The sequence below is a fragment of the Cervus canadensis genome, chromosome 6, assembly GCF_019320065.1.
Source record: "Cervus canadensis isolate Bull #8, Minnesota chromosome 6, ASM1932006v1, whole genome shotgun sequence".
Lineage (NCBI taxonomy): Eukaryota > Metazoa > Chordata > Mammalia > Artiodactyla > Cervidae > Cervus > Cervus canadensis.
Window position 1 is genome coordinate 54867448 of NC_057391.1, and position 19179 is coordinate 54886626.

Genomic DNA, 19179 nt, shown 5'->3' on the forward strand with positions numbered 1-19179 from the left:
ACTTAGGGGCCTGGGCTTTGCACAGAGAGGGACAGAGAGACCCTCCCATTCTTAGTCTGAAGAAAAGGTCTCGTTAACTCGTGCAGGACCTACCCACCAGCTTCTAAAGCTGAGGGGGTGGGATGGGGTTAAAGAAGGAGCAGGAGTGAGGGTCGAGCTCAGATGCTGGATGCCGGGCAACCAGGACGCACTTCTGGGAGGCAGAGCAGAAGGAATCGGCCTCTCTTTTAAAGCAGTTTTCACAACCCTGAAGCCCACCCTCTCCCTGCCAACCAGCCTCTTAGCAGGCAGGCTAGGCTGGAGGGCACCTCTCCAGCACCCCCTCACTGTTGACAGAGCCTCTGGCAAGTCCGAATTCCACAGAAGCAGGGTCAGACTTCCCCTCCGCTCAGGGGAAAGTTCTGCTCAGCCTGTACCCCCAGGGAATCTGAACAAAGGGCTGATGCTAAGGGAGGGGGTGGTGTTGAATTAATAGCCTGCTCACAGCTGGGCAGGGTCATAATCAGGTTCCATTCACTGGGCGTGGTGGTGACATCTCTGAAAGCTCATATTCACCCACTCTGATAGCTGAGTGTGTTCCCTATCCCCCACCCAAACATCTTCCAGAAGGAACAATGTACCAGACAGAATGAAAGAATGTTTAGGAAAGTGGTGGAGAAATCCACAGCAAGTGAGAGAGAAATCCCAGTCAGGACCCTCTTCTCTGCTTGCCAGGAAGCCAGGCATCCAGGTGTGCCTCCTCATGGCCCAAGGTAGGGGAATAAGTCCCTGAACATCGCTGTGTGGAGAAGTTCTAGCAGCACCTGAGAAGGACTTTTCATTAACACGACCCTTGATTTCTTCTTAGCTCTCAACCCATGGCCACCCCTGTCACAACTGGCTGAAGAACAAGCCATCCAGGCCTGCCAGAGATCAGGTGCCCTTGCATTACTTTGCCAACAAAGGTCCGTCTAGTCAAGGCTATGGTTTTCCCAGTAGTCATGTACGGATGTGAGAGTTGGACAATAAAGAAAGCCAAAGAATTGATGCATTTGAACTGTGGTGTTGGAGAAGACTCTTGAGAGTCCCTTGGACTGCAACGAGATCCAACCAGTCCATCCTAAAGGAGATCAGTCCTGAATACTCATTGGAAGGACTGATGTTGAAGCTGAAACTCCAGTACTTTGGCCACCTGATGTGAAGAGCTGACTCATTTGAAAAGACCCTGATGCTGGGAAAGATTGAGGGAGGGAGGAGAAGGGGACGACAGAGGATGAGATGGTTGGAGGGCATCATCAACTCAATGGTCATGAGTTTGAGTAAACTCCGGGAGTTGGTCATTGACAGGGAGGCCTGGCGTGCTGCAGTCCATGGGGTCGCAAAGAATCGGACACGACTGAGCGACTGAACTGAACTGCCCTTTGTTGGCTTATTCTCAATGTGTGGATTTCTGTCTCCGAAAGGAAAATGTCCCAAGCAGTGGCTTTACAGGCAGGCACACTGGAGCTTGAATCCCAGCTGTTGCTTACTAATTGAGTGACCATGGACAGACTATGTAGCTCCCTGGGGTTTCAGCTTTGTATCTGTGAACTGGTCAGAATACGACTCCTATATCTTAGGGCTAGTGTAGAATTAAATGAACTGAGCACTTAGCCCTATGCCTACAACATCACTATCATTGCTAGCAAAGCTTAGAGGTGGTGATGGCAGTACTAGGGTATCTATGGGGAGTTAGACAATTTGAATTTCCTCATCGTCTCCATCTGTCAAGCCCTCCATGCTCCAGAGATGGTGGAGCTGACAAGAAAGAGGAATAGACTGGTGATGGCTCAGCCTTTATAGAGAATCCACCTGCCAAATAGGAGACCTCAGTTTGATCCCTGGGTCAGGAAGATCCCCTGGAGAAGGGAATAGCTTCCCCCTCTACCAACCTCGCCTGGAGAATTCCATGGTAGAGCCTGGCAGGGTACAGTCCATGGGGTCGCAAAGACTTAGACACAATTGAGCGACTAGCTCAAGTGAAGGAAGAGGGATGAGGGCAGGAGGCAGGAGGCCCGACTCTAAACCTGCCACTGGTCCTTACCCCGGGCAGGCTGTTCAGGCCTCCCAGGTGGGTGGAGATGGGGAAGGAATACTCGCTTTGGGCCAAATCTCCCCTTATTTAAAACAATCTGGTCACAAAGTCTGGGTGAAGTCTGAGAGCTTGGGATCGTTAACTGAAGAGGTGGCTCCCTAGGGCAGGGGTGTGTGACCTGGGCACTGGCCGTTGAACATGTTAGGCTGCCGAGGGCCTTTTCTTCTGCTTCCAGGGGGACCCGGAGGACCCGGAGGGCCTGGGGGCCCAGGTGGGCCAGGTGGGCCAGGTGGGCCAGGTGGTCCTTGGTCACCTTTGGCACCTGGAGAAAGAGAGAAGCAGGGGTGGGAGTTGATTAGAGAGCTGTAAGCAGAGATGGGTTCCACACAAGGGAAAAGGAGATGGAGCCGCTCCAGGGAGGCTGGCCAAGTCCTGGACAGCGGTCCTCCAGCACTCACTCACACAGGGTCAAGGGAGCTCCCACAGAGTTTCAACTATGAGTTTCAACTGTGTGCCAGGAACTGTGCTGGGAATTTTAGAAATCTCCCATTCGTCCCTCCCAAGTACTCTGTGAGACAGTACCAGCAGCTCCTCGGGTGACCCGGGTCCCAGGGAAGTTCAGGGCTTTGCCCCAGGTCACAGCTGGAGCAGAGCTGCACACCCCCCACCCTGCTCAGGGCTGTCTCACTCCTTAGCTCATCCTCTTTTTGTTGGCTAATGTTGAGAGATCTCAACCCTGACTGTTTATTAGAATCACCCAAGGAGCTCAAATACAATTATAATGCCTGGACCCCATCCTAGATCACTTCATCAAAATGATGGGGAAGTTGGTCATCTGTAGTTTTTAAAACCTCCAAGGATGCTTCCAGGCATGAGAAATACTGCTCCGTGTTGTGGAAGAGATCAGGGGGCGGCTGTCCAGCTTTGTGACCTTGGGCAGGCAGTGTATCCCTCTGACACTGGTTCTTCATGTCCAGATTCTCAACTCCCTGCCCTGCCCTGTGAGAACCCACGGAGGTCACCAGAGTGAGTGCTCTGAGGTTTGGAGTACCTACACAGCAGCAGGTAGAGTCACTACACACTTCTAACTTCAGGTGGCCATGTGCGTACAGCCCTTTGCAGGGGCCTTTGGTTCTGCAGTTTGCACAAAGATGCCGCTAGTCTGGGATATTCAGTCCTTTGGTTTTACACTCCTTTCCTGGGCTGACTGGTGATCTGAGATCTCTTTAGCTGCCTCTTCCCAGCCCCACCAAATAGGCCTTTACAGCTGCTTTAGAACTGAAGGGGCAAGCAGGGGTCACAGAGGCTGAGGGTGGTTCTAAGCCCCCAGCAGAAAAGGCAGAGATCATGGCAGATGTGGTCCAGCCCTCCTATTCCTTCTCTGCCCCCTGGCCAGAGGATGCACTGAGCTCTGGCCTGGTCTCTAGAATCAGAGTGCACTCAGGGATGCTGCTTTCCTGAATGCCTTGTGGTCACCCCCATTTGTTTGGTAATTAATATGGGGAGTGTGATATTCTGGATGTGAAAATTTCCCATATAACTGAATATAACATGATCTTACAGTTTCAAAATATATTCATATATATATATATATATGAATCCTGTCAAAACACCTCTTAAATTTTACATATTTTGCACACAACCTCCTTTTTTTGGAACGAGGCATGCTAAACCTAATTTGATTTTTCCTGGGTGCTTTGATCTTTACACAGTACCTGGTAAATGGCAGGTGCTCAAGAAATTTTAAAAACTGGATAGGACACTGAGTCAGGGTCACTGTCCTGAACATCTATCATCCTGGCTTCTTGAGGACAGATATCATGTCTTACTCATTTTCATATTTCCAGTTTCAGCTGTTATAGCAAAGTCCCTAATTCATAAATGGTGTTCTCTGATATTCAAAAGTGCTTATTGAACACACGAATAGGATAGTTATGCTTTTATAGTACAAATGGTCCCCAAAGTAAAGTGCTTTTCAAAATTCTGCCTCTTCCTCCTCCATGACAATCAGCTGTCACTTACTCTTTCGGCCATGTCATTGCCTTTCTGAGGCTTGCTGTGCCACAGACACCAATTACCTGCTTTTAACCTGGGCTGGAAACCAGATAAAGAAGATCAGCAACCATGTCTGCCTCAATCCTATGGTAAGAATCTTAGGATAAGGGTCTGAAGATGGCCTGAGATCAACTCTGAAGCTTGTACTTTCTATCTGTTGTCCTCTGAAATATCTCACTTCTCTTCTTCTGGATTGCACTGGATTTAACAGATATTTGGGAAAAGGAAGCTTCCTTCATCCTAAATCCATCCAGCCATGGCATAGTGCTTTATCTCAACTACTTATGCTTAGATCTCAGATTTGGTCTTACCAACATTGGGCTTACACATGGTTTTCTCCTTGTCAAAAGCACAGGACTCTAAAACATGCTACGAAACAGACAGGCATCTAGGGCAGATAAGAAGAGATGACCCAGAGCAGCCTTGGTACAAGAAACCAGGATGGTCTCTGGGCCCATTCACCCCAGGAGAAGACCGCAGCACCAGCCCCTTACCTGCGGGGAGCACATCATTGGACACGTCCCCTTTGTCTCCCTTGTCACCCTTCTGCCCTGCTGGGCCCTCATTTCCAGGCAAGCCCAGCTCACCAGGGTCTCCCTTTTCCCCTGGAGTTCCTGTGGCTCCAGGTGGCCCTGAGGGGAAAAAAAAAAAAGAGATTTATGAGCCCCTTGTGCAGGAAATTCTGGTATACTACCTTGTAATACTGTGCTTTGTGGTTTTAAGGTGAAGCAGCTTCAGAAACCAAATACACAACACTTCATAATCATTTTAGGACAGCAGCGAGGTATAAATTCATGAAAGAATATAATTCTAGGTAGTTCTGTTGAATTTTTTTAGGGACATTTTGCTGGGCCGACAGGTTGGAGAAAGGAGTGAACCCCAAGAGGGACAGTCACAGTGAGAGCAGAAAGAAGGGGAGGCCTCATCAGAAATCTGCCCTCCCCACCCCAGCAGGGAGGGCTGGGCACTCGGAGGACTTTGTTAGGCCCTTGAACAGTGGATGTTGTCATCTGCATTATCTGGTGTATCCCTCACAATACTGGCGTGGTAGGCTGGTCAGTTTTCCTTACTCTCACGTGGTAGAAATTGGAAATAAGGCCTACAGGGTTTACAACTGAGGCTGCTAAGTGAGCAGCAAAAAATCTTGATTCCAGCTCCAACGCCCTTTTCTGTGACATTTGGATGCAAAATGTTTTTAAGCAAAATAGCAAAACAGGTCACACTGCTTTAGGACAGGCATTATGAGGGATGGAGATAGCGTGAACAACAGGTAATGGACAAAATCTCTGTCTCTGCTCGCAGGGAGACATCCCTACAGGAACTGCAGTCCTACTAGGAGTAGTCAAGATCAGGCAGTGACTCATCGCAGCATTGGAAAATGGGCAGCACAGCATTCTGATGCCTGGGAGAAAGGAAGCCGATATCTCATGCATCATATGATGCCCCAATTCATAGCAGCTTCCACACAGCAGCTTCGCTGAGCTGAGGAGACAAAAAAGTAGAGTTTGGGGAGATAAAAGTGGCTGGGACTCATGGGACAGAATATGAGAGAGGAGGTCATTGTGTAGAAAGAGCTCTAGTGAACTTCAGAGGGGTTTCCTCAAGTCTTTTGGCAGAGTAACAGTCTGTACAAGGTAAAAGCCTACCAGACAGGGAGAAGAATCAACAGAAAGCCCCTCTCAGAGCTTGCACAGGGAAGGGTCCTCATGCCCGCCAGTCAAAGCAGAGGGATCTCAGAAAAGAGCAGGCTGTGAGGCAGAGTCCTTGGAAAGACCTGTCTTAGTAGTGAGGCTAAATTAGCCCAACAGTCGAGGCTGCTGTGGAGCTATCGTGACAAACCTTAAAAATACGGAGCAGTAAGGGAGAAAAGGAAAGATATTCCCATTTGAATGCACAGTTCCAAAGAATAGCCAGGAGAGATAAAAAAAGCCTTCCTCAGCAATCAATGCAAAGAAACAGAGGAAAACAACAGAATGGGAAAGACTAGAGATCTCTTCAAGAAAATTAGAGATACCAAGGGAACATTTCATGCAAAAATGGGCTCAATAAAGGACAGAAATGGTATGGACCTAACAGAAGCAGAAGATATTAAGAAGAGGTGGCAAGAATACACAGAAGAATTGTACAAAAAAGATCTTCATGACCCAGATAATCACAATGCTGTGATCACTCACCTAGAGCCAGACATCCTGGAATGTGAAGTCAAGTGGGCCTTAGAAAGCATCACTACGAACAAAGCTAGTGGAGGTGATGGAATTCCAGTTGAGCTATTTCAAATCCTAAAAGATGATGCTGTGAAAGTACTGCACTCAATATGCCAGCAAATTTGGAAAACTCAGCAGTGGCCACAAGACTGGAAAAGGTCAGTTTTCATTCCAATCCCCAAGAAAGGCAATCCCAAAGAATGCTCAAACTACCATACAATTGCACTCATCTCACATGCTAGTAAGGTAATGCTCAAAATTCTCCAAGCCAGGCTTCAGCAATACGTGAACTGAGAACTTCCAGATGTTCAAGCTGGTTTTAGAAAAGGCAGAGGAACCAGAGATCAAATTGCCAATATCCGCTGGATCACTGAAAAAGCAAGAGAGTTCCAGAAAAACATCTATTTCTGCTTTATTGACTACACCAAGCCTTCGACTGTGTGGATCACAATAAACTGTGGAAAATTCTGAAGGAGATGGGAATACCAGACCCCTGACCTGCCTCTTGAGAAACCTGTATGCAGGTCAGGAAGCAACAGTTAGAACTGGACATGGGACAACAGACTGGTTCCAAAGAGGAAAAGGAGTACGTCAAGGCTGTATATTGTCACCCTGCTTATTTAACTTATATGCAGAGTACATCATGGAAACGCTGGTCTGGAAGAAGCACAAGCTGGAATCAAGATTGCCGGGAGAAATATCAATAACCTCAGATATGCAGATGACACCACCCTTATGGCAGAAAGTGAAGAAGAACTAAAAAGCCTCTTGATGAAAGTGAAAGAGGAGAGTGAAAAAGTTGGCTTAAAGCTTAACAGTCAGAAAACTAAGATCATGGCATCTGGTCCCATCACCTCATGGGAAATAGATGGGGAGAGAGTGGAAACAGTGTCAGACTTTATTTTTTTTTTGGCTCCAAAATCACTGCAGATGGTGACTGCAGCCATGAAATTAAAAGACGCTCACTCCTTGGAAGGAAAGTTTTGACCAACCTAGATGGCATATTAAAAAGCAGAGACATTACTTTGCCAACAAAGGTCCGTCTGGTCAAGGCTATGGTTTCTCCAGTGGTCATGTATGGATGTAGAGTTGGACTGTGAAGAAAGCTGAGAACCGAAGAATCGATGCTTTTGAACTATGGTGTTGGAGAAGACTCTTGAGAGTCCCTTGGACTGCAAGGAGATCCAACCAGTCCATCCTGAAGGAGATAAGTCCTGGGTGTTCATTGGAAGGACTGATGCTGAAGCTGAAACTCCAATAATTTGGCTACCTCATGCGAAGAGCTGACTCATTGGAAAAGACCCTGATGCTGGGAGGGATTGGGGGCAGGAGGAGAAGGGGACAACAGAGGATGAGATAGCTGGATGGCATCACCAACTTGATGGGCATGAGTTTGAGTAGACTCCGGGGGTTTGTGATGGACAGGGAGGCCTGGCATGCTGCGATTCATGGGGTCGCAGAGAGTCGGACACGACTGAGTGACTGAACTGAACTGAACTGAACTGAAGCAGCTTAACTGCCTGCCAGGATAGAATTCAAAATCTGAATCATTTAGTCAATGTAATATAGCACATTAATAATTTAAGCAAGGAAAAAATTATGTGATCATCTTGATGGATATAGAAAAGACATTTGATAAAATTCAACACCTATTCTGAATAAAAATTCTCATCACACTAGGAATAAAAGGAAATGTCCTCAATATGAAAAAGGGCATCTATGAAAAGAACCTGCAGCTAACATCATCTCCGGAGCTTCCCTGGTGACTCAGATAGGAAAGAATTCTCCTGCCAGTGTAGGAGACTCGGGAATGATCCCCAGGTTGGGAAGATCCCTGGGAGGAGGGCATGGCTACCCACTTCAGTATTCTTGCCATGGACAGAGGAGCCTGGTGGGCTACAGTCCATGGGGTCACAAAGAATCGGACATGACTGAGTGACTAAACAACAACAACATCCCTAATAATGAAAGACTAAATGCTTTCCCCCTAAGATCAGGAACAAGACAATGGTACCTATTCTTGTCACTTTAAATAAAGCACAATAAAGCAAAGGAAAAGAAACAGAGGCAAACAGATTGGAGAGGGATGAATTAAAACTGTCTTTATATATGATATGATTATTTATGTAGAAAATTTATTAAAAAGCTGCTAGAACTTACGAGCACCTAGGGATACTAAGTGGGAAAGTGATTGCTTACTATGTGCAAAGGTATTGCCAGATATGGATGAATTAATACGATATCCCATTGCAGGCATTGTTTGTTCATTTTGACAAGAGCCTCCTGGAGATATCACTCAACAGAGATATTTTTCAAAGGGGCAGAGATTTCAGGCAACAGAGAATAGCCAGAGGCACATTTCAGTGAAAAACTTCAGTTTCTCTCAACCTCTATAAACAACAGCCCTTAGGATTCATTGCTTTTTCTAATTATGTGGCCAATCCCAAGCCCCTTCTTAAAGGTTCTGGCTGAGTGACTGCCCCACCAGCTTGGCCAGACCCCATTCACCAACTGTCATTTCATGACATTGCAACTATCCTCCCTCCAGATTTAAAACCAATTCTGATCCCCACCCTCAACTTCCTACCAGCTACACAGGATTCTGATATAACCATCCCAAGAGAATCATAGAATTTCAGATAGGAGGGCACCTTAGAGGTCATCTAGATTAGCCTCCCATCCAACCCTGAACACCTCTCAACCCCACCTGATTGGCTCTTCTCAAGCCCTTGAAGCAATGGGGAGGATATTATTAATAAATCATGTCACACCACAGATGGTGCTGGAATACCCTGCACTGCCATCCTAGCCCATTATTCCCTAAAATGTGCAACTCGCACTCCTAGCACCTTTTCTCTATGCCAAGGGAGTGATAAGCTCTTTCAGATTCAAAGGCACCTACACAGACCATCCCAAGGAAGACAGCAGTGTATGAAAGAACCTGAAAGTGTTAAAAAATGCAACAAACAGGGAAACATTTGCTCAATTTCTGCCAGTGGAATTGCTGGGGACACAGTGGAAGAGCGTGTGAAGAAGAGCAAGGGCAGCCCCTGCAGTGTGGGTACTGGAGGCTCTGCCATGGAGTCAGTCACATGGTTGAGGGGGTGGGCAGGTCCCACAGTGCATCTCTCACACCACACTGAGATCCCATGGCTGTGGGTCACCTCTGCCCACAGTTATCAGGACATCTTTCTGGAAAGCGGTTCACTCATTGAAAAGCCCTTAATCAGGGTCCCTCTGCACGAGCGGACGTTCTTTTGTCAGTATTTTAAATAGGCAATTTGGCACATTATCTGAAGGACACAAAAGATGAGAACGTTGCCATAGAGTCCAGCCAGCACAACGCACCAGAAAATAACTGACACCTTCGAAAGGTGTCGTGTGACTCACATTCAGCAGTGCTCAGGGAAATGGTATCTTCTAGTTACTCGAGGGTTTTCTTTTTCAGGCATTTATTCTAGTCACAAAGAGCCTTTGGCATCATCATTCGATTTCCTCTTCTTTTATTCCTTCCTTTTATGCATTTTCCCCCTTTCTCAAAAAGGCCAGGTGTGAAACAGAACATTCTCACAGCTGTCATAATGCACAGGGGCTGGTGTTTAATGCTCAGGATATTAAGGACTTTTGCTCATGGGTGTATTCTGACGCTCAGCTGTGTGTGCACATGATCACTTTTAAGCTTTCTTCAAGAAAGGGGAGGGGACGTTTTGTCTATGTACAGTCTTTGCTGCCTCCACAAACTTTTCCCTCTTCTTGGTTGGTGCAACCACCTTGGCCATGCCCTGGCCATGGTGTGCAGAAGTATAACACCATCTCATCACGTTCGCTGTCAGAGGAGCCAGATGTGGCACTGTCTGTCTGCCTTCCCCGACTTGGCCATGGGCAGGGACACTGTTAAACACTGAGTGGCCTGGATCAGGGCAGTGTCTGTCCCATGACTGCTGGCAGGCTTAGAGTCAGCACATTCTGCTGGAGAAGAAAGGCCAGACTCTGTTCGCCTTGCTTGGGTGCTGGGTGTGGCTTTCTGCTGTTTTCCTTTCCCGTCGGCAGTGCCCCCTCAAAACAAGTCATTTTCCCAGCTTTAGAGTCTGGGGTTGTGTGATCAACTGGGGTCAATGCCATCATCTTCATCGCAAGGGGGTGAAGGAGGACATCTTATTTTTGGCAGCACCATCTGTCACCCACCGAGGCGGAGGAGATGGGAGCTGAGGGTGTTATACAAAACCCAGACCCAAAGCTGGGATGAATAAGGAGGAGGATGTTTATTTCTGTTTTCGTGGGGACTCAATTTTTAGAGAAAACACTGAAGCATTAACTCTCGAGTGAGAAAGTGAGAGGCAGATGGAAAGAAAGAAAATGCTTGGTTTTGAGGCATAGCACGTCAAACTTCGGAAAAGACGCTGTTTGCAAAACGGACGACGTTTAAGTCCAATTCTCTCTAAGTCTAAGTTGATGTTTTCAAATAAATGTAGGCATTTCCACTGAGATTTCCTTCCCCACCCTTTGAAACAACACTACCACCTAATATCTAAAACTAATGCAGCACTTGCTCTGTGTCAGGCCCTATTCTAGGCACTTTTTATATATGTGTATACATATATATAAATTTAAATATATATATAAATTTAATCTTCCTAAAAACACTATTACTATTCTCATTTTCCAGTTAAGGAAACAGGGCGATTAAGTAACTTGCCCAAGTGCATGCAGCTAGTAAGCAGAAGAGCTGGGATCCAAACCAAGACTTTACACTCTGATTCTGGCCTATTCCACTCTTGTTTTTAGCATTCCTAAAATCAGAAAGTGAGGGTTAGCTTCATATTTCAATATCCTGGAAACAACTGTTGGTCTGGAGCTCTAAACTCTGGTCTCATTAGGTTAGTCTTCTTCTCTAGAGCCCGCAGTGGCTCCTGGCTGCCTCCTGCAGACACAGAGCTGAAACCCCTGCTGCCTCCCCACCCCACCATCCTCACCTGGGGCCCTTCTCATAGGCAGGGCCAGCTTCCCGATCAGTTCCTTCAAGTAGGGCCTTTCCCTTCTCTCCTTGCAGTGCCCTCCCCATTTCCCCTCTATTTATTTCCAAGGTGTGGATCACACGTCTCTTTCTTGTCCTTTACACTTAGCTCTACGGTACAACCCATCCTCTATACAGGATCCTGTTTGTCCATTATCTGCACAATTAAGTTCAGATTTTTCTTCTGGCAGCATCCCCTGCTGTACAGTATAAAGCATCTTCATATCAGAATAACCAGTTACAGAATTCATGCTGTATATAAACTCTATCTTCTCTTTCAACAGGACTGCAAGCCCTTATGGACAGAAACCATGTCCTACTATTCTCATTCCTTCATTCTTCACTCATCAGTTCTTTACTGAGCCTTAGCTGGGGCTGGCTGAGAGCTGTGTCAAATAACAGGATACACAGGTACAGTCTCTCCTTCACAGACAAACACTGGAGCAGACTACTTCAAAACTGGAAGCCACCTTAGAGTTGTCGGAAGCCCTGCTCCTCAGTGTACAGGTGAGGAGACCCAGGCCCTCGAAGCCAGTCAGAGCTCAAGGCAGGTGCTCCCAGGACACCTTTCCTGGCTCCCTGCTGCTTGCAGAGCAGGGATAATTCTTTCTGCCTCACACGTGGGTACTTGATGAACTGTGCGTCCTGCCTGTGTCCTGTGGGCCTCTCTGAGGGGCTGGCGCCCTCCCACCCTCCTGGTGAGACTCACAATGAGGCTCAGCAACATCCTTAGGCAATTAATAGCGCGAGCTCCCAGTGCCCGGGCTTTCTTCCCCCTGCCCCTGCTCTGTAGCACCTCCGGCAAAGCCTCCTGGACTCAACCCTCAACCCAGCCTGAAAGTGTTCAGTGCTGTCGTGTTTAAGAGCATGGGTCCAGGAGTCAAGACCTGGAGTCAAGCCTGCCTCTTATGCTTATTAGCTTTTGGACATGGGGCATGTTATGTCCACTAGTCCAACAATGACTTGATTGCCCGCCTTCACTGGGTGCACCAGGCTCCAGAGCCTGGCTCTCATGGACCTCACATTCTCCCTGGGTGGCCAGACCGTCAGTATATCAGTGAGCAACATGAGGACAGGATTTCAGGGAGAGATCTATGCTTCGGAAGAGAGCAGGGGATGTAACGGCTGGTGAGACAGGGGCCAGACACGGAGGCCAGGGGCGATCTTGAGGAGGAGGAGGAGGTGATGTATCATCTGCGATTGCTCCAGGGGAAGAATGGGCTGGGGCACAGCGGTGCACAGGCCCTGGTACAGAGGGCCCGGGCCTGTTTGGAAAATGGAAAGATGAGACTTCTCCATCTGGGAAAAATAAGGCCAGCAAAGATCCCCATCTCATGGGGCTGTCGTGAAGACTCAATGAGGTAAATGTAGAGAGGACTTGGTAGAGTGCCTGACAGTGAATGTCAGCTATTAAAATATACCATTGTTCAGAGATCACTGCTAGAGGGCATAGCCTAACCCAGTCCTATCTCTGTGGAACACGGGCTCTTTAGCCTGTTTCTGGAAACAGCACTTGTTGTTCCCTCTTTCTGGAAGGCATGCCCACTCCTCCCTTCTCCCAACCCTGCCTGCCAAACCACTAAAGATCCTGGAGCTCTCTGCTGACATGATGGCCCCTCCTTCTTCATGGCCATGACCCTGGCCCTGAGGGTCACATCCTGCATGTGGCTGGCGGAGAGACCCAGACCACCATGCAGAAGGCTCTGGAAGGGCCTGGCCCCTGCCTCCCACCTCACCTGGCTGTACGCCCCCTCCCCTAGCTGCCCCAGCAGGGCCTTGGCAGGTGTGTGCACCCCACTTGGGCCTTGCCTTGTGGGCACCCCACAAGGGTCTGCCTTGCCCTTGTCCCTCAGGTCTGACCTCAGACATTACCTCTTGACCCTCCTTCTCTGCCCTGCTTATAACACACTGTTCTTTCCTTTCTGCACCTCATACCGTGATTACAGATGTATCTGATTGTTGACTTTATGTCTGCCTCCCCACCAAAGACAGAAAGTTCCACAATACAATAGGGGCTGCATCTATTTTGTTTCTGCACTAGCACTGGGAAACCTCTCAATAAATGCCTGCTGACGAATGTTCCCACCCTCTCCTAGGGATCCTCCTGCTGCTCAGCCTGTCCTTGGCCTCCTTTGCTGGCTCCTCCCTTCTACTTGGTCACTAGATACTGCTGCTCCTCCTGGATGGGCCCAGGCTCTCCTCTTGGGTGGCTCCCTCCCGAAGGGGCTGGGCCCATGGCCCAAAAGCCCATGGCCTCGGGTGACTCCCTAAGGTACATCTCGAGCCCCAGGGTCTCCTCTGACTGCTGACCTGCATCTTCAAGGCCCTCTGACACCTCCTCCTGGACATTTCAAGGCATTTCAAACTGAGCACATCCCATTAGGACCTAAGTCGGTCCAGGGCTCTCCATCTTAGGGAAGAGCTGTCAGGCAGGAGGAAGACCTTGGGGTCAGCCTTGGTGTTTCCCTCCCCCTTCCTACTTAGATTTGCCTTCCCCAAGTACTGCTGATTTTATCCCCAAAATATTACTCAGCTCATCAACCTTTGCACACCCCACCTGCATCCCTTCTGCCTGCCTGGTGAGTAGCCTCTGCACTGTCTCCCTGTCTTGGCTCCTATGCTTGCTCTAGTTTGTCTGCCCCCAGCAGGGGTATCACAGAAAGGCAGATCTGATCATGTCACTCTCCTCCTCAAAACCCCTCTGTGGCTTCTCATGGCTCCCAGAACAAAGCCAGTTCTTCTCTGCGGTCCTGCCAGCTCTGGCCCCTCCTCCCACCCCCTGCAATTACGCTGGTCTCTGGGTGGGATGAGAATGCATCCTGGGCCCGGGAAGGGAGCAGGGGAGGGCATTCACAGCCCCGGGGCTTTGGCAGGGTGGCGGGGAAAGCACAGCCCTTGCTCTCCAGTCAGACAGTCCAGGCTAGAGTCTGAGCTGGTCGAGGTCTGAGCCATGCTCCCAACAGCCCGTCCACAGAGCTAGGCTTTTCACAGCCTCCTCCCTTCCCTCCTGCAGCCTCCCTTGTGTGGCTGCCCAGGTAGGTATGCAGGGCAAGGGGCCGAGTACAAACCCTGGTTCTTAAAATGCCCAGGGCTAACCTGATTTGACTGTGTTACCTCTCTGGTGTCAACTTGAGCACATTCACCTCTCATCCTCTCTGTCAGCTACCCTGGCTAGGGCAGGAACTGACTGTTGAAAGAACTTGGGGTACCGGTACAGACACTCTTGCCCCTTCCATCTGTCTGTTTGCGTCAGAGCAAGCAGAGGAGTGGACATCAGTTCCCAGGAACACTGATTCTCCCAGGCAGCCTGGACATACACCGTCATCAAGGTTGGACCAAAAAGGAGGCCCTTATTGCCCCAGAACACAGCAGCTTCCAGGCAACATTTAACCAGCCTTGCATTCAGAGATGCAGCACTTTTCCCCACTGCACCAGCTTTGGCTCATCCAAAATGCAATGGTGGAGACAAAAAAACCAAGGGATTTAATTAGAAAAACTGTGCCTAAATACCCATTTTTCCTCTTTTTCCATTGGCTCCTTTTTCGCCTTTTGGGCCCTGGGGACCAGGCTGTCCATCTGATCCATTGTGTCCTGGTAATCCACTGACTCCGGGAGGCCCTGCATCAAAACACGGGGAACGGGAACACTGAAAAATATTTTCACTGAAGTTAACGTTATTTCCTTTAGCCAGTGAGACTGGCCAGGCATCAAGGCCTCTCCCAGAGCGTCCCCTGCTTCTTCCTTTCCTTCCCCACCTTCCCCACCACCCCCCAAAGCAGAGACTGGTAGGGAGTGGTGATGGCAGGCTCTCAAGTGGGAGGGAGCAGGAGAGCTGGTGACTAGGGTAGAGAGAAGGTGGGGACACAGCTGTAGTCAAGACTGCCTCTGGACTGTCCCCCTTCCCTGCCTCAGTCCCTTCTGAGGGATCCTGGGGAGCCAGCCACCCACATCCTCCCCGCAAACTCAGAATATCTATAGGTTCTTACCTGCTGGGCCAGGTGGTCCTACAACAGAAGAAAAATTTAGATGATAAACCACAGATGGAAGTAAGCTAAGTTAATTCCCGAACCCAAAGAACAAAGAGCATTTTCCCCCTCTTAAAACATACTGATCATCTATGGGCCCTAAGGAATTGCCCTGTGCCTTTTATTTAGAACTCAGTATATTTGCCCAAAGAGCCTTAAAAACAATTAGACAAATCCCCATAGCCCAATCAAACTCACTTTTGCTCAAGTTCTAGTGGGCTAAGAATAATTTCTAAGTGGCTTCACCATAGACTCCAAAGTCACCTTGATTACATAGGTTTGCTGACCACGTGGTGGACCCTACTGCAGCTGTGTGCAGCTAGGTGTCAGGAAGTGCTGCATTTGCAGGGCTGAGAGCCAGCTGTCCTGGGAGCAGCCCCGAATGCACTCATCCAGACAGCCTGTCTCCTCTGGGCCACCCAGGGGAGTTGAGACCAGAAGCTGGTTTGCTGGGTTTCTATTTTGTTGCACAAAATTGCCTGAGAAAACCTGAGGGCTCAGATCAGGTAACAAATACCTTTCTTCCTTTGTAATCACTCTAAAAAGGATCTAAGGTGTTCAGGTGAATCATTTACACATAATCTAGCACAATAAATTGCTCCACAAACAGTCTTAGTGTCAATTATTCCACTTAATAAGCACTCACACAGACCAGTCAGGTTGCAGCATGAACAGCTGAGGGTCTTTTGTTTCTCTGACCACACAGACAATCACCAATATTGGAGTGGGTGCATACAGACTCACTTGCTTCAGTCATGTCTGATTCTTTGCAACCCCATGGACTGTAGCCCACTAGGCTACTCCATGGAATTCTCCAGGCAAGAATACTGGAGTAGGTTGCCATGCCCTTCTCCAATTGGAGTGAGCAGGTCTGTCTAAAGATCCAAGTCCTGTGAATTTTCAGAAAACCACCATTTACGAAGCACTTACTGTGTACACCAAAATCTACCCATAGAAACCTTGGGACTTGCCTGGTGGTCCAGTGGTTAAGAATCCACCTAATAATGCAGGGGACATAGGTTCAGTCCCTGGTCTGGGAAGATCCCACATTCCTCAGCGCAACTAAGCCTGTGCAATGCACCTACTGAGCCTACACACCCTGGAGCTCATGTCCTGCAACAAGAGAAGCCACTGCAAGGAGAAGCCCATGAACCCGACAGCAGGGAAGAGTAGCTCCTCCTTGCAGCAACTAGAGAAAGCCAGTGTGCATCAGTGAAGACTCAGTGCAGCCAAAAAAATTAATAAAGAAAATAATTTTTTTAAAAAAGAAATCTTGGTTTTTCAATCTGTTGTGTTTACAATCGAACTGAGGAAGGTGAATACTCTGAAACCACCGTGAGATATGAGGGAGCAACAGGGAAGCAGCCACAGAGGTGCTGGGACAGTCTGGGCAAAGGGCAATCTGAGCAGGACGGCAGAGAGGATAAGCCTTGAGTTGTAGCTCTGAAGACCCAGGGGGCCTGAGACAGCTGCAGGGGTGAGGCCTGCGCACCCCTGCACAAGACCGGCTGGAGCAAAGGTCCAGGGGTGAGAGAGAGGGGGGAAACTGGCCCAGCTGGAGTGTGTTGGATGAGGCTGGGGTACTTGGCGGAGGGATGCGCAGCAACACTTGGAAGGCCTGGTGGTGGGGCATAGACAGTATCTGCAAGGCAGCGCGGAACCACAGTAGAGTTTTAAGAAGGGAAGATGACACTGAAATCAGTGCGCGTTTGCGATCCTTTCTGTCGATGGAATACAACTAGGGAATGAGATGAGAGAGGGAGAGAAAGAGGTGGGGGTGGGGGTGGGGAGGAGAACATATCCAGAGGATGTTTGTAGTTAAAACTTGGGACAAGGTTGAAGATAAATGTGGTTGGTGACTGGAGTGTTCTAGAGGGAGCTAGAAATGCGAGAGGTGTTTTCAGCAGAAGAACGGGCAGGACTCCATGTCTGGTTGGAGGCTAAACAGGAGGCCTCTCAAGATGATTCGGAGCCTGGATATTGATGAGCCTATTTGACAGACACGAAAACTTTCAAAAGAGCAAGTGTTTGATGGTATGCTTTATATATATACACACACACAAACACACACACACACACACACACACATATATATAGTCCTATTTTGTTCAAAAATGATTTGCTGAAAATGGCACGGCATTTTCTAGGATCAGGGTAGCCTGTAGTCACACCACCCGATGGCCCCACACACGCCCTGGTAAGGACGCAATGTGGACTTTCCATAGCTGTCAGACAGAAATCAATCAACAGTCAATCCGGACTGCAGATAAAGCCTAATTCAGATGTGCAGGTTGGTAGAAAAAAGGTGAACAAGCAAGAATCAACTGTATATAGTAGGTTGCAAGAGTTCTCGGGATAGTTCATTTCCATGCAAAGGAGTATTAGAGAGAGGTCCTGACCGGAGCTGTATACTTAGGGCACGTTAGTTAGGGCCAAGGATGTTGCTATGATGAGGTGCTTAGATTAGGGTTTACTGACCCTGACCCGACGTCCTTGACATCCTACGGCTACAGTTCTTAGTCACTTGAGGCCTAGAGTCAACTAGAATGCTTGTAAAGATACAGTAACCTGGGACCAATCTGGAGATTCTAATCCAGTTTGAATTAGCATGAGGCCCGGGAACCTGCATTTTTACCAAGCACCACAAGTTACTGGTGTGCAGGTGGTCCTGGGTCCCCTGGACCTGATGTGAAAGTTTTGTGGGAAAAGAATCAGTCACTATCCTTACAGGGGTTCCTGACCCTAGGAAGACTGGGAGCTACTAGCCTTGGGGTAACAGTGAAATATCTGAGCCAAATCTGGGGATGCAGAGAGGGGGACACACCCTACCTGGAGGGAGGCAGGTGACAGAAGCAGCAGCAGGAAAGAGAGAGAGAGTGCTCTGCAGATGGAAGAGCAAGGTCAACCCAGCAGGTCTCATGCATGCGTGCATGCTCAGTTGTGTCTGACTCTTTGTGACCTCAAGAACTGTAGCCTGCCAGGCTGCTCTGTACATGGGACTTTATGGGCAAGAATCCTGGAGTGGGTTGCCATTTCCATCTCCAGGGGATGATCCTGGCCCAGGGGTCGAACTCACATCTCCTGCGCCCCCTACATTGGCAGGCAGATTCTTTAACACTGCACCACCTGTGAAGCCCATGCTTAGGCCTTGAAACTAGAGAATTTCAGAAGAGAAAGGATGACAGTTTCAAAGAGTTCAGGAGCGGAATGATGGTGATTGTCCTGGGGTCCCCAGGATGCCAACAGAGCTGCTCATGGCCCCTCACCCCCAGAAGAAGCCCCAAATATGAGTCATTATAATAATGTCAGATGTCAAATAACATGTGCCAACTAGCCACTAGAAAACTGTCTTGCAGGATGTTTTCTCAGCTCCTGACCCTTGTCCCCTTCTGGAATAACAGACCCTCTAGGAACATGCATAGGCAGCCACGTTCATATTAAGGCTGTACATAGAGCTGTTCCCTGGGCCTGCCACCAGTGCACTAATACAAGGTTCCATGCTAAGAAGGGGGCTTCCCACTTGGGTTGGACTGGCTACAGCTTTGAGGCCTCAGTTCCCACCCTCTGTGTGCTGGTCCACCCTCTGCAACTGGCCCTGCTGCCAGCTATTCTGCCAGTCCCTGGGCACCTGACATGGAAAAGTGTGCATCTTTCCCCACATGCCCCATTAAAGTGGAGCTTTGGTCTAATCTCATTTATTTGGTGCATTTCAATTTTGGATTATGGCCATGACAACCTTAAAAATGAGAAGAGTGGAAATGGCAAATGAATATTATTTCAAGTACCAACTCCAATCAGTTAGTACAACTTTCTGCAACACCAGAAAAG

General features: G+C 48.6%; 1 protein-coding gene across 2 annotated transcripts in view; it reads right to left on the reverse strand.

Moving 5' to 3' along the window:
• GLDN (gliomedin) overlaps positions 1-19179 on the reverse strand; it is a 56357-nt gene that overhangs the window by 7194 nt on the left and 29984 nt on the right. Inside the window, exons 3-6 of one of the 2 annotated variants that reach the window (XM_043471991.1) lie at positions 15313-15330; positions 14837-14944; positions 4603-4740; positions 2232-2375 (exon numbers count right to left, since the gene is read on the reverse strand). In XM_043471991.1, the coding sequence (XP_043327926.1) occupies positions 2232-2375; positions 4603-4740; positions 14837-14944; positions 15313-15330 (408 nt within the window). The remainder of the gene's footprint in view (positions 1-2231; positions 2376-4602; positions 4741-14836; positions 14945-15312; positions 15331-19179) is intronic. The other variant, XM_043471992.1, reaches the window with a different exon arrangement.